This window comes from Anolis carolinensis, chromosome 6, assembly GCF_035594765.1.
Source record: "Anolis carolinensis isolate JA03-04 chromosome 6, rAnoCar3.1.pri, whole genome shotgun sequence".
In the NCBI taxonomy this organism is placed as follows: Eukaryota; Metazoa; Chordata; class Lepidosauria; order Squamata; family Dactyloidae; genus Anolis; species Anolis carolinensis.
In genome coordinates this window covers 39,216,438-39,231,920 of record NC_085846.1, presented here as the reverse complement: position 1 = coordinate 39,231,920, position 15,483 = coordinate 39,216,438, and the positions used below count along the sequence as shown (strand labels likewise).

Sequence of the window (15,483 nt, the reverse complement as noted above, 5' to 3'; positions counted from 1 at the left end):
CTAATGTTTAAGTGGAATCTTAAACATGCAATTTGCTCTTTTGTGTCCCCGTCTCCAGAGCAACATACACCTAGAAAGAAACATTATGGGTGTATCTACACTATGGAATTAACGCAGTTTGATTCCAATTGACTAGCTCTGACTCAGTGATATGGATTCCTGGGAGTTGTCGTTTTACAAGGTCTTTTAAACCAAAGACCAAACGACAAATGCCAGGATTCCATAGCCTTGAGCCATGGCAGTTAAAGTGGTGCCAAACCGGATTAACTCAACAGTGTAGATGCGCCCTTCCGAGTATCTACATATTTGAAAGGAGGAGAGAAGCCAAACTTAAATGCAACGCCTGTTCTTGAGCTATACCTTTAGAGTCAAGCCATTTTTTAAATATACTGCTCAGTTCTGATTGCTTTGCTTAATTTTTTTCCCCATCTTTTCCTGTAGCTGCAATGCCAACAGGCGCCTGCACAATTTGGGTTAGCTATCCTTTCCGAGCACTTCCCTTTCGCCTGGGTCTCTGTGGCGCAATCGGTTAGCGCGTTCGGCTGTTAACCGAAAGGTTGGTGGTTCGAGCCCACCCAGGGACGCTTCTTTTTTTTTTATATTCTTTGTGTTTCCCTGCAATACAGTTCTATGCAGAAATATACTATTAAGTCGCATAATCCAATCGAGATGGAGCGTTTTGATACTACATGTGACTCAGGCTCACCTTTTTGTGCCAAGATATGCTCTCTCTAACCAAGGTGGTCAAAGTGATAAGATATACAGTAGAGTCTCACTTATCCAACATAAATGTTGCAGAATGTTGGATAAGCGAATATGTTGGATAATAAGGAGGGATTAAGGAAAAGCCTATTATACATCAAATTAGGTTATGATTTTACAAATTAAGCTATACAACAAATTTGACAGAAAAAGTAGTTCAATACGCAGTAATGCTATGTAGTAATTACTGTATTTATGAATTTAGCACCAAAATATCACAATGTATTGAAACATTGACTACAAAAATGTGTTGGATAATCCAGAACGTTGGATAAGTGAGGCTCTACTGTAATATACACTAAAAGCTCTTTTAGAGACATTTTGGGGGAAATTGATTCTTTCCTCTTCTTTTGTTTGTCAAATAACCATATGATGAGCCAATTCAAGCTGGAATAAAGACATAGTGCCATAAGATGAGACTCCTAAGTTAGTAGGCACTTAACAAACTATTGGGGAAGAGCAAAGAACAATTCACTATGTAACAAAAATTGAAAAAAAATCTGTTCCTGGTTTGAAAGTGTAATTTCCTGTTTGATTGTGCGTGTCATGGTTTGCAAAGGCACTGTGCTGTGTCTGTTAACTGGAAAATAAAGTGCATGAAGCTAATTGAGTCCCCTTCGGGTGTGAAGAGCGGGGTATAAATATAGTAAATCAATCAATCAATAAATTGGCTGAGCCTGCAAAAACCTGAGGATTGATTTGATACTGTTTCTGTTCTGCTGCTGCAGAACCTGTTTGGACAAGTTTTCAGTGCTCACTGAGTACTGCTGGTGATGAGAGCAGTGTGTACTCAGAGAGGCCTTCCTATTTTGAGGCCTGTTTGCTGCTGAGAAAAGAGGGAGAAGAATCAGGACTGTATTTTTCTCTGAAGCCGATTTGTAGAATGAGAAAAGACTATTTATGACTGTGGATTTCTGTAAGTGATCAGAGGGACCATTAAAAATACTACTTTTCTTTTGATCTCTTGGAATTAGTAAAGTTCCTGTATTTTTGTTCTGCAAACCTGAGTGGCATGTTATTGTTCTGCGGGTGACTCTGGATCGCAGGCACACGTAAGAGCTTCCATTTATCATCATCAATCCATAAAAGTGCGGTCCTTACATTAAAAGTAGCTGTTATACTTGAGAAACTTGGTTTTTGTATTTTTTATCATTTTATTATCTGAAACCCAAAAGTTCATAATGATTTATTTATCATGTCAGAAATGAACCAAGAGTACAAGTTGTAATATATTTGAAAAAACAAAGTTTTTTTAAACAAACAAACAAACCAACTTGGCATTATACTAAATGTCCTGTGACCAGTAGCAGGCCTTAATTGTCCTTAATTAAAATATGCAATTTTTAACCTTTCAAGACAAAGTTTTGGCAGTTTAATAAACTTTTTTACTCATGCTTTTATGATAGAACGAATTTGGAAATGACATTTATAACCCAGGAACAAAAATCGTGTTACATAGTGTGATGAGTTGCACTTGAATAATGGCACTGGCTGATTGTATAATTATCCACAATGCAACTTATGAATAATAATAATAATAATAATAATAATAATAATAATAATAATAATAATAATTTTATTTGGAGGGACTCAGGGCGGTTTCCAACATATGTGGCAAACATTCAATGCCAAAAAGGGAAAACATACAAGCAAGTTACCACAAAACAGATCACCTCAAGTAATATACAGGCAGCCTAATCTTAAACTTAATAACAAACAAAAATAATCAAAAATAAAACAAATTTTATTTATTTATTTATTGTGTCAGAGGTGAACCAAAGTTACAGTTGTAATGTATTTAAAAACACAAACAAAGTTTAAAATTTGGTCTTATTGAATCCCAAAGTCAAGATAATCTAGGGCATTATATTTCTGATTTATATATACGGATGTGAAAGTTGGATAGTGAAGACAACTGACAGCTAGAGAATCCACTCACTTAAAATGAGTTGGGTGGACAAAAAAGAGAAATAAATGGGCCTCAGGGAAATCAAGCCTGAACTCACCCTAGGAGTCAGAATGACCAAACTGAGACTGTCATATTTCAGGCAAAGCATGATACGACATGATTCATTAACAAAGTCAATAACGTATTGTAAAATGGGAAATGGTGTTAGAAGAAGATTGCATTGCAGGTGCAATCAATGAGTAAGCCACAGTCCTGAGTCTGCAGGATGTGGTCAAGATTGTGGGGATGTGTATTTTATTGTGATGTGCTTTATCTGTGTTGTGCTCCACCTTGAGCCATGTGGAGAGGTATTATTATTATTATTATTATTAATTATTATTATTATTACTATTGAATGACAATGACAATGATATCTCTCCTTCAAAGAGCAAAATGTGTGGTAGGATGTCCGGCAAAAAGAAAGTTTTATAAAATTTCCCCCATCTTTTTATGATAGAACCAATTAAGAAATGACCTTTATAACCCATGAACAAACTGCAAAGACATTCACAAAAGGATTTCTTATGTTATCTCCTGCTCATGGAAACTACATTATCCCATATTGGTTTGAAACTGCATTAAAGGGCCAGTGTAGATAAGGCCATGGTCTGCTCAGAAAGCAATGCTTGGGAATCATTCACAAAGCTAACATACATTAGAACTAAAAAATCCATCAGACAGAGAGAAGTCTGTAGATTAGTTTTTATTTTAGTTGTCTTGTTTCAGAAAATATGTTTTCACTTCATTTCACTTCACTTCACTTCACTTCACTTTATTTCTTAATTAGTCGCTCTCCACCAGAGTGCTCCGAGCGACTTTCAATGTAAAATATCATTCCACAATATAAAAACATTTAACATATAAACATTCAACAGTGACTATTTGGTTTTACATGTATCTCTGTGTGTTGTTTTGTTTGATTTTTATTGTTTTTTATGATTTTGTACTCTTTGTAGTAGATTTTTGTCGTACTGTAATAGCATTCATTAGAAAGTAGATTAGTAGGGTTTTTAAAAAATGTAGGTAAAGGTAAAGGTTTTCCCCTGACATTAAGTCTAGTCGTGTCCGACTCTGGGGGTTGGTGCTCATCTCCATCTCTAAGCTGAAGAGCCAGCGTTGTCCATAGACATCTCCAAGGTCATGTGGCCAGCATGACTGCATGGAGTGCCGTTACCTTCCTGCCGGAGCGGTACCTATTGATCTACTCACATTTGCATGTTTTCGAGCTGCTAGGCTGGCAGAGGCTGAGGCTAACAGTGGGAGCTCACCCCGCTCCCTGGATTCGAACCACTGACCTTTCGGTCAACAAGTTCAGCAGTTCAGCGGTTTAATCTGCTGAGGCAAAATTTATAATTTCTTAGTTCATTTTTTCTCTGTCAATGAAATTACTATTAAAAATACTATTACGCATTATCTGCTTTATTTATTCATTATTTATTTAAAGCATTTATATTCTGCCCTTCTCATCCCGAAGGGCAAATATTCAATGCTGGAACATAAAATAAACTATAAATATGCATAAATAATAAAATCAGTTGTCTGCACTTTAAAATCAATGGTTTAAAATCCATCACAGATCAGTCATACCGGATCTATACTGTGAGTGAGTCTACACTGCCATATAATCCAGTTCAATGTAGATAATCTGGATTTTATAGCAGGGGGCAAAGGACCTCATCACACTAGGGCAGTGATGGTCAACCTATGACACGCATGTCAGCACTGACACGCCTAGCCATTTTTGCTGACACGCTGTGCCATGCAGATTGATTGGATGACTGTCTTTTGTGGCCAAAATTGGTGTGATCTGGTCCAGTGGTTTTGTTGTTTACTCCATGGGAATTATGTACATTACACACACACACACACACACACTGTATATATATAAATAAAATTCTATTATTATTATAGTATATTATCATATTATTACTATTATATTATTATTATATTATTCATTATTCATTACTACATTGAAACTAGAATAGAAATCAGTGTGGAAACTGCAAGTGGTACCATAGATTGTTGTACATGGAAATAATGGTAGTAAATAGTTTTTGATTTATTGAATACAGTTATATATTAGAATTATATATTTTTGTTATTTAAACTATACATATTGCGAAATTATGGTTTTTTTCTCGAAGTGACACACCACCCAAGTCATGCTAGGTTTTTTGGTGAATTTTGACATACCAAGTGCAAAAGGTTGCCCAACATTGCACTAGGCTTGGATCCACTTTAAATCCACTTTAGGGAAGAGGCTTTAAACCGCTCAGCCAGACAGGGCCTGGGCCTCACCAAACTACAAACCCCAGATTTCTGCAGAAGTAGATTCATGCTCTAATGTGGTGAGGCAGAAAGTTGAGGAATACAGAACCCTTTTGTTTAAATTGCCTCTATCTTTCTGGAATGCGATCCTGGAAACTGCCCACACAAGCATCGTTGCGTATTTCTACTTATTCTTATCTCCGTGGGTTGTCAGACCCGGAAAGGCCTTCCACTATCCCATGGTGCTTATGGTGGGTGATTAGAGCGGAGACTATAGAACAGATACAATCTATGACGCTAATGTTGGTTCAAAGCAGACCCGGAAGTGTAGTGTTCAGAGAGGGATTTATATTTCTATTTGTTTATCTCTATGGATATGGAAGCATGACTCTTCACTTCCCCTGCTGACAGTTTCTCGGATAGGTGGAAATTTTGATTGGCGCAACACGTTGCCCAATGGCGACTCGCGCCGCTGGCTGCCGGCAACGAGGGCGAAGGCGGGTCTTAGCCTTGGGCGCGGAAGGGAGGCCGAGGAGAAGGTGGTGAAGCTGCGCGAGGAAGGGGCTTCTTCAAGACGTCATCATGGTGAGTCTTGAAGAGGCTTCACTGGTGGATTGAGAGCCGCCCTCATGTCCCGCTTGTGCGCTTCTCCTTTGCTGAGCCCATTGGCTCTCAACCCATGCAGCTCCTTCAGTGGAAGTGATAGTGAAAGAAGCGAATTGCCTACATGGGCCTATTCTTTGTCACTCAGGGTGCATCTGCACTGTGGATTGATGCAGTTTGGCACCACTTTAACTGCCCTACCGCAACGGGAATCGCCGCCTTAGGCCCCTTCTACATTACCGTGTAAAATCCAGATGTTCTACTTTAAACCGGATTATATGGCAGTATAGATTCATATAATCCAGTTCAAAGCAGATAATGTAGATTATCCTCTTTGATAATCTGAATTATATGGCAGAGTAGAAGGGACCTTAGAACAGTGGTTCTCAACCTGGGGTCCCCAGATGTTTTTGGCCTTCAACTCCTAACAGTTGGTAAACTGGCTGGAATTTCTGGAACTTGTAGACCAAAAACATCTGGGGACCCCAGGTTGAGAACTACTGCCTTAGAAGATCTTTAGCCTTTCTGGGACTCATCAAACTACAACTCCCACGATTCCATAGCATTGAGCCATGGCAGTCCAAAGTGATCTCAAACTGAGTTATTTTTGCAGTGAGATATACCCTAGCTTTCTGTAGATTTTTTTTTCAAACTACACAACCTTCTGGAACGTGAAGGGTTTTATCCTCTTAACCTGATGATGAAGGCAGTGTGGCTTGGAAAATGCTTACATAATGTCTTTATGTTGTTGATTTGGTCCCAAAAGGGTCCCTAAGGGCCCATTCACACAGCCATATAACTCGGGGTCCATTCAGACAGGCCGTATATACCAGGATTTATGCTTTAAACTGGATTATAGGAGTCCTCACTGTCAGATAATATGGTATAAACAGAAAATCTGGGATCAGATCCTGGGATATAGGGCCTATCTGGAAGGGCCGTGTGAATATCAAGGCAGATAATCCGCAATATCTGCTTTGAACTGGGTTATCTGAGTCCACACTGCTAAGCAATCCAGTTTAATGTGGATTTTATGCAGCTGTGTGGAAGGGGCCTAAGGCTGCCCTATATCCCAGGATCTGATCCAAGATTGTCTGCTTTGAATTGGATTATATGAATCTCCACTGCCAGATTATCTGCGATCAGATCGTGGGATATAGAGCAATGTAGAAGGGGCCTAAGTCTCTGCTTCTTAAACTGTGGGTCCCAACCCCAAATGGGGTCCCCTTGGCTCAATGTTGGGGTCCCAAAAGTTTGGGCAACAGTGAAAGGTTTCTGGATCCCACCCATTTACACAAATCTTTTCGCACTATCATGAAAGGATTTACAGTAGACTGCAGAAAATGCTTCAGCTGTGCTCCACAAAAAGGAAAATCAGGCTGTTTAGCAAGCCTTGCAAATGCTGATTTATTACTCTATGGGCCCTTCCACACAGCCATATCATCCAGAATATGAAGGTAAATAATCCACAATATCTTCTTTGAACTGAGTTATCTGACTCCAGATAATCCCGTTCAATGTGGATTTTATATAGCTGTGTGGAAGGGACCTATGCAACACGTGTTTTTTGTTCCTGGTTTATAAATGTCAATTCCTAATTGGTTTTATTATCAAAACATGGAAAAAGTTTATTAAACTGCCAAAAACTTGGTTTTTATGGGACATCCTGCAGCACGTTTTGCTATAGTTTTTCAATGAATATCTCATAGAGTGTCAACCAATTTGATGTAGTTTGTGACAGCCACAAAAATGAACTTCCTGGAGTATAACAACTACTTTCAAAGTAAGTAGGTAAAAGGTAAAGGTTTCCCCTAAAAGTTAAGTCCAGTCGTGTCCGACTCTGGGGGTTGGTGCTCATCTCCATTTCTAAGCCAAAGAGCCGGCGTTGTCCGTAGACATCTCCAGGTCATGTGGCCATCATGACTGCATGGAGCGCCATTACCTTCCCACCTATTGATCTACTCACATTTGCGTGTTTTTGAACTGCTAGGTTGGCAGAAGCTGGAGCTAACAGCGGGCGCTCACTCCGCTCCCCGGATTTGAACCTGGGACCTTTTGGTCTGCAGGTTCAGCAGCTCAGCGCTTTAACACACTGCGCCATCGGAGGCTGTACCACACAATTAAACAGGAAATAACACTTTCCAACCAGGAACAGAAAAAAAAATCAAAATTTGCTGCATAGTGTTATTAATTTTTTGATTTTTATTCCTATTTCATATATCTTTATGCCAGGGGTCACATAAACATTTCTCAGATTGAAAGAGGTAGCAAATGCAAACCAATTTTAAGAAGCCCTGGTCTAAGTTGCCAAATGACAGAATTTGGCAATACTGTACATGGAAAAATGAAACCATTGTGTAAACAAAACTAGAAATAACATGACCTAGCATATTTCGAATGTGGGCAGTAGTATTTATCATTTGTAGTGTTTTTAAAAAAAATATTGATAAAAAAGGGTAAAAAAGGAGTTCAAAGAACACATAGATGTATCTGGAGTGATGAACCCGGATGAAATGAGTGATGGACAAATCTTCTAGACGTTTGTGAATTTGGACTCTCTTCAATCGTTATTTTAAACAGAGATATAATTGTATGAGATAAACCAGTTTTTGAAAATATACTATATTTATTCAATTCTAGGGCCTCTTCCACACTGCCATATAAAATCCAGATTATCTGCTTTTAACTGGATTACATGGCAATGTAGGCTCATATAATCCAGTTTAAAGCAGGTAGTTTGGATTATCTCCTTGGATAATCTGGATTATATGGCACTGTAGAACCAGCCTAGGACACTCCTTTTTCATCCATATAAACATTTCTAAAAATGTCGTTCATCTTAGAATAAATGGTGTGTTTTAATATATGTACTGTATGTAGCTTTTTCCCCCTGTTGGTGGTACTGAAATTAGTATGCATTTTAGAACCAAAGAAATATTGCATTTAGTCTATTAAGTGAGCATTGCAAATAGTACCACCATGTCACTTAATCTTTTTCCCCTCCTTTCACAGTCTATTATGTCCTATAACGGTGGGGCCGTAATGGCCATGAAAGGGAAGAACTGTGTGGCCATTGCTGCAGATCGGAGGTTTGGCATTCAAGCTCAGATGGTGACTACAGATTTCCAGAAAATCTTCCCAATGGGAGACAGACTGTTCATTGGCTTGGCTGGGCTTGCTACAGATGTACAGACAGTGTAAGTTTTTGCATTGGGCCTAGCCTCCTGTTCTTCAGTGCTAGGAGGACGCCATTGTGATGCTGCTATTATTTGTACACTTGCCAAATTTTCTGAGAAATCTGAGATGAGAAAACAGCAAAGTCAGCTCCAGTTCCATGGTTGTCCCCATAGATGAGGTCCCCAAACACATGGCACCCAGAAGGGCACTAAATGGAGGCAGATGAAATGGCATGTTTGTTGTGTGATTTCAAATCATTTCCAACTTATTGTGACCCTAAGAATAACCTATTATAGGGATTTCTGGCCAAGAATTTTAAAAGGGTCTTGTGTTATCTTCCTCTAAAGCAGTGGTTCCCAACCTTTGGGCCTCCAGGTGTTTTGGACTTCAACTCCCAGAAATCCCAGCCAGTTTACTAGCTGTTGGGAATTGTGGGAGCTGAGGTCCAAAACACCTGGAAGCCCAAAGGTTGGGAACCACTCCACTAAGGTTTAAAGATTGCCCAAGATCACCCTGTTGGCTTCCATGGCTGAATGGCGTTTTGAACCCTGATCTCCATTTTCAAATTCCAGTGCTCAAGCCATTATACTACATTGGTCACAAATAGGCAGAAAGTAGATATATACATGTTAGAGATCTGTGGGTGATTTGCAGTAGTTTGGTAAATTTTCTGGGTCCCAGTTTTATAATAGCAGCAACAAATAATTTTTCCTATCTGCTGAAATAAAGAAAACCAAGTGTGTGCAAGAGCTATGAATTCATTGAATCAAAGAGTTAGAAGAGACCATGAGGGCCATCCAGTCTAACTTTCTGCCATGTGGGAAAGTGCTCCAAGCAGATAGCCATTCAGACTCTGCTTAAAAACCTCCAGAGAAGAAGATTCCACCACACACCAAGGTAGCATATTTCACTGTCAAAAAACTTGTGTAACATCGGAAGTTCTTCCTAATGTCTAGGTGGAATCTCTTTTCTTGCCATTTGAATCTGTTGATCTGTGTCCTAGTATCTAGAGCAGGGATTTCCAAACTTGCCATGTTGGTAACATGTTTTTTGTGACACGATAATTCAGTTTTACTAGTATCTGTGCATTTCATTTTTATTGCCAAAGTGCCAACATTTCTCCCCATTGAAATTCATTTTATTAGTTTTGGCCCAGCTTTCTATTATTTTGAGGCCATTATAGATTCTGATCCTGTTCTCTGGGGTACTTACTATCCCTTCCCGTTTGGTGTCATCTGCAAATCTGATAAACTTTCTCTCTGTTCCATCACCAAAATTATCGATAATTTTATCGACATGTTGATGTTAGTTCCTGCTTAAAGCCTATTGTTATCAATTAGTTCCTCGCCTCTGAATTTGTATTCAGAATCTAAATGTTCAGACACTTAACTTCTCAATGTTCAGACACTTAACTTCTGTTTTCTAAAACAAATAAATTCCCCTAAGAAGTAGACTATAGTTGTTTATTTCTAGAACAATATAAATTTGGTCTTTAATTTGCATCAAATCAAATACAACATAATTTAGGATTGCTTCATTCTACAATGGGTACATTAAAAAAAAATCAAAACATAATGGTGAGGGTTGATAAATGTGAAGTTCTTTCTTAGTGCAGCTGTATGTTTTTGAGATGTAGCTTGAAAAACTAGAATTCTGAACTTAATCTTAAAAGAAAAAAATGAAGCAGAAACCTGGTTGCTACACTGGTCTTGTATACAGCAGTAAACAGCTGTGGCTCGATCTACACTTCCGTGGGTCTACAAAAGTTAACATGTAGTCCATTCATGATAAAACAAGTTTTTTGTGAAACCCTGGATTATTTTTGGATTTAATACTGATTCTTGACTTTTCTTACAGTGCCCAAAGGCTCAAGTTCCGACTGAATCTCTACGAACTGAAAGAAGGTCGACAAATAAAACCACAGACCTTGATGAGTATGGTATCTAACCTCCTCTACGAGAGACGGTAAAGACTCAAACATCCAAGATCTCCGTCTAAAGGACTGTTAATGCGATACAAAACCATTTGTGTCCCCTACCCTTGAAGTATTTGCAGCTTTAATGTGATTAAACAGGACTAAAAATTAATTCTAGAGTGAGCTAAAGGCCTGGCTTCTGCAGTCTCAATTTAAGATGCTCACCTGTTCAGATGACATCTAGGAATTATGTGATCCTTTATTTGGAGGGGTTAAGTTTTAACTAAAGGCAGGGCTGTGCAGCAGCCAATGCTCATAGCTCTAGATAAATCTTGCATAGCTCTAGATAACTCTAGCAATCTGTGTCAAAAATAGCAGAAATTGTCTTACTCCTAAATATTTGGAAAGCAGATGATTTTTAGTATAAACTCAGCCTGACTATACAATAATCTTGAGGCTATATTAATGAGATGTACTTTCCTGCATTTCGGTGTCTAGTCTCCCTCCTGCCCACCCCCCAGTTGGTTTTATAATAATTGTTATTAACCAAAATCTTATTGTTACTCCTTGTAAGAATTAACCTATTGAATTAATTGGATTTACCTACAAGTGGGCTCACAATTCAACAGTTGAGTCAGTTGATCTACTCTGTTCAACATAATTCCAGCTATTATGTGCTTTTTGTAATTATACATACACCATCATTTGGATAGACATTGTCTAAAAGGGATATATTCGTTCTCTTTTTTGTTTCCAGATTTGGACCTTACTACACAGAACCTGTGATCGCTGGCTTGGACCCAATCACATACGAACCTTTCGTTTGCTCCTTAGACTTGATTGGCTGTCCGATGACAACAGATGACTTTGTGGTCAGCGGGACGTGCTCAGAGCAGATGTACGGCATGTGTGAGTCCCTCTGGGAACCAGATATGGTAAGAAGGGTGTAGAATTGGGCAACGTGAACTCCTAGGTATTTTGTTTATGCCTTTAGTACCTCTGTTGGTTTTTTGTGAAGTTACTTTTGATAAGTTGCCTTCAAGGAGGGTGAAATCAGGCTTTTAAAATAAGTTCTTGCCAAGTATTTCTATGAGAACATTTGAATTTGCATCTGAACCCATGCATATGGAAATCCTATCCAGTGTCTGTCCCAGACAGAGACCTTTGAGTGCATGGTATGGATATTAACATCTGAAGCCAGATTTCCAGGGCTGTAGTTCATAACAATAGCATAATATTCCACAGGTGGAATTATGTTAAGTCTCTCCTTTCAGCCCCCATGAACTCACCACTCACCTACTCCTCTTATCTTGGTATTCCTTTTCATTTTACCCGTATCTTGTTGTATTTTAATAGTGTTGTTTTATCTCTTTGTTTTAACCATGTACCCTGCCTTGAGCCGCAAGGAGAGGCATGTTAATAACAACAATAATAACAATATCAACAACAACTGCTACTACTCTGGATTGTGGAGAGCTGGGAGATCAGAGAATTGGCAACGTCCCTATAGCCAGACTCAATTTGATTATTTGCAGAGATCTCCCAGAGTCCTCCAAAGGTCTCCGCTGATGATGTCATTGGTTCACATTCATCTACGGATGCCCAATGCTTTTCTGATTCTCGGACTCCCTACCAGCCAAAGAATGGCCATTAGTGGGTTTAATAGCTAGCACAGCAATTCAAGTGGGGAGACATTTTCTTATAACGATGGGAGGAAGTGGATATCAACTTATGCAATAACCCAAAAAGACACAGGCATGAAGTGGACTTACACTTGTATATGTCACTAACAGGATGCTGAGTGAATGTATTTTAAAAACATCCAATTATAGTGAAACACTTTTACATGTTTATTTGAACACACAGTCTTGCCTTAGATCTGCACTTGTGCTCTTAGGAAATATGTGACGACACATCTCTTAGAATTTCAGTCTGGCCTGTAAAAGATTGCTATCTTGCCAGCTAACCTGATATTTTAATTGTATCACTTCAGTCCAGATTTTAAATTATTGATATTTTGCTGGCTAATTTGACGTTTTAACACTTGTTTTGGATTGCTTGCTTTATAGCTTGTTTTTAATGATGTTCATTAGCTGTATGGAGTGAGTTTTTTTGTTTAACAGAAGGAATCTGATTAATAGAAAACATATTCAACTTGGGGTTTACAGGTGTGGCCTTAGAGTCCTGTTCATGAATGTCTGAATGGGGTTGAAGTGTGATATAATTACCGCATTTCATTGCATAGTTGTCAACTGTTTTTATCCCTTTTTTAGTTTGGAGAAAGTGGGTGCGACTATTGTGGTGAAAAAAATTGGTTCCTTCTGAATGAGTACATTTTTTTAAAATAAAAATTTCTTATTTCCAAGATGAAGAGGGAGAAAGACAGGTTCGTGTTCAAATTGTCTTTGAGAGGGAAGGAAGCAGGGAAGAACTCTGGTGTTCATTTAAACTGGAAGGGAAGGAAATTTCTCAGTTTTATACCACTGTGACAATTATGCAAGGAAAGGGTAAAACCCAACATTTTGGGATCCCAAAAATGGAGGTCTATTATGCGGTGGTGACTATTGTGCAAGGAAATATAGTGTTCTGCCTTCTTATCAGACTGGAGTCTTCCCAAAGAGATGACACTCCTTGTCGATCAAGATACTTCTAGACACTACACATGCTTTATGACTGAATTTTGGGAAGTGGGCAAACTAGAAATTCTCTTTTTCTCCCTTTCATTGCAGGAGCCAGATCACCTCTTTGAAACCATAGGCCAAGCCATGCTCAATGCTGTGGACAGGGATGCAGTGTCAGGGATGGGAGTGGTAGTCCATGTAATGTAAGTACAATTTAAGTGTCTACGAGTAGGCCCTTTGAATATGCCAAGTGCTAACTAACATTTCTGTAGGTCAAACTCTGTGGCTTAGTTACAGAGAGAGTAATTATCCTGCTAAAAGTAAGGGAGAGTGAGTGACAGACTTTATGCAGGAAGAGTAAACACAGTCCTCCTTCCTGAATTAATGTGGGTTTATGAACCAGAGGAAGTAAATGAGAAAGTTCCTTCTTTGGAGGCTTTAAACAAAAGCCGGATGACCATCTGTTGGGGCTGCTTTGTTTTTCTTGGATGGGAAGGGGTTAGGGTGGATAGCTCATGTGGCCTCTTCAAATTCTAGATTCATTGACCATCAACTTACTGTAGGAGGGAAAAAAGGAATTGAATTAATCCAGCTAGCCGTACCCACTTTCTACTGAGTGGGCTGCATTTGACGGTGTAAAGGAAACTAAAAGAATTATGCCGAGTGTGGGACTTCATTCTTACTTCTCCCCCTCTTCTTTCTTCTTCAGTGAAAAGGACAAGATAACTACTCGGACATTGAAAGCCCGCATGGACTAAACATCAAGGATGTGCTGGAAGGCTCAACGTTTTGCTGTATTTTGCCTGGACAGCTGGCATGCCACTTTGGTGAAGGAAATCATTTTATTTTATAGTCAAGAGCTGTTCAAAACATGTTGTTGATGAAATAAACGTTTTCATTAAGAAATCTGCTAGGTGGTGAAACTATATGTGCAGTAAAGATTTCCAGTCTGGAAAATTGAGTACCATTTGATTGGCCATTTGAACCAAGGGTACAGTCTTGGAACTATTGACCTATCAGCAAAGTAAATTGATATTGCCACGTAAAAGGTCTATTTAGCTGTCACGCCTAAGAGCCAGAATCAGTTGTTAAGGGATCTGTAAATGGCGGTTTTAAAAAGACACATGGACTTGGATTATACTGTCCTTTTAGCAGAGTGTAAACCTATTATTAATAAGTAGAGTTACTGTCAAAATCTGCCTAATTATTATTTTGAAATGTTCTCTAACTCAATCCTTCACACCCAGATTCCTTTGACTAAGCCCACAACATCCAATATTTTCTCTCTGTAATAAGTTTTAAAAGGTACCCATTTTATTTTGCTCAGCCCAATCAGGAGGCTTGACCTTGTTAGCATGCATTTGTTTCCAAACATACGTGTCTTGGATGCCTTCCCTTAGAAAAATGTGAACACATTTTTTTTAAAGATTAAATTATTTTGTCAGTATATCTAAAGGTGTTTATACTGCATATCCTATACCGGCATAAGTTTAGGAGGTGAGCATGGAAGCTTAAGCGTGACCAGAACAGGATTGTTTCTTTACAGTGACAAATACTGAGGCTTTTTTTTTTTGCAACATGTAGATTTTTAAGAAGTCCCTTATGAGTACTGCTCACATTTACTCTAGGAGTCTCACAAATTCAAAGACAGCAGTAACCTTTCAACCAAGCAAGTGATGGGCTTATTCAATTATGTAGGTTGTGTGTTTGCCTTAAACAGGAATAGGACAATGAGGGGAGCTGACTGCTCCCCTCCCCCTGCCCTGCCCCGCCCCGCCCCATATTCAGTGTTTTCCATGCTGCCTTGGGTTTCAGAAGTCATGAGCTGGAGAAAGAAAACATCAGAAGGAACTGTTATCTCGCTCAATTAACTCTCTGTGACCAAATTAGACGATGTTTCCAATATGTTGGAATTGCTAAAGCATGTGAGAGTGCATACAATGCCTCTGAACAGGAAATACATGTATTTAGCTTAGTCACCATTAGTAGAGAGCACAGTGAAGAAATCTAGTCCCATCAGGTTGAAACTTTCACAGTATAAAACAAGTTTTGAAATGTTTCTTTTCCAAGCTCTACCCTGGAAATGCAAATCTATGACTGTCAGAAAAAAAAATTTAGAACTAAAAAAACATTAGCAACTTCAGACTGAAGTCACAAGTGTCTTTTGCATGTTATGTTTCTCATCACAA

General features: G+C 38.8%; 1 protein-coding gene and 1 non-coding gene across 2 annotated transcripts; both read left to right on the top strand.

Moving 5' to 3' along the window:
- The first annotated feature begins 510 nt into the window (after positions 1-510).
- Positions 511-584, top strand: trnan-guu (transfer RNA asparagine (anticodon GUU)). The gene has a single exon. It is a non-coding gene; the product is annotated as a tRNA-Asn (tRNA).
- A 4,822-nt stretch (positions 585-5,406) lies between these two features.
- Positions 5,407-14,200, top strand: psmb3 (proteasome 20S subunit beta 3). Its single transcript, XM_003222511.4, has 6 exons — positions 5,407-5,563; positions 8,594-8,778; positions 10,616-10,723; positions 11,431-11,608; positions 13,403-13,497; positions 14,004-14,200. The coding sequence occupies exons 1-6, from the start codon at positions 5,561-5,563 to the stop codon at positions 14,050-14,052; spliced, it is 618 nt and encodes a 205-aa protein (XP_003222559.1). The 5' UTR covers positions 5,407-5,560; the 3' UTR covers positions 14,053-14,200.
- The last annotated feature ends 1,283 nt before the right edge of the window (positions 14,201-15,483 follow it).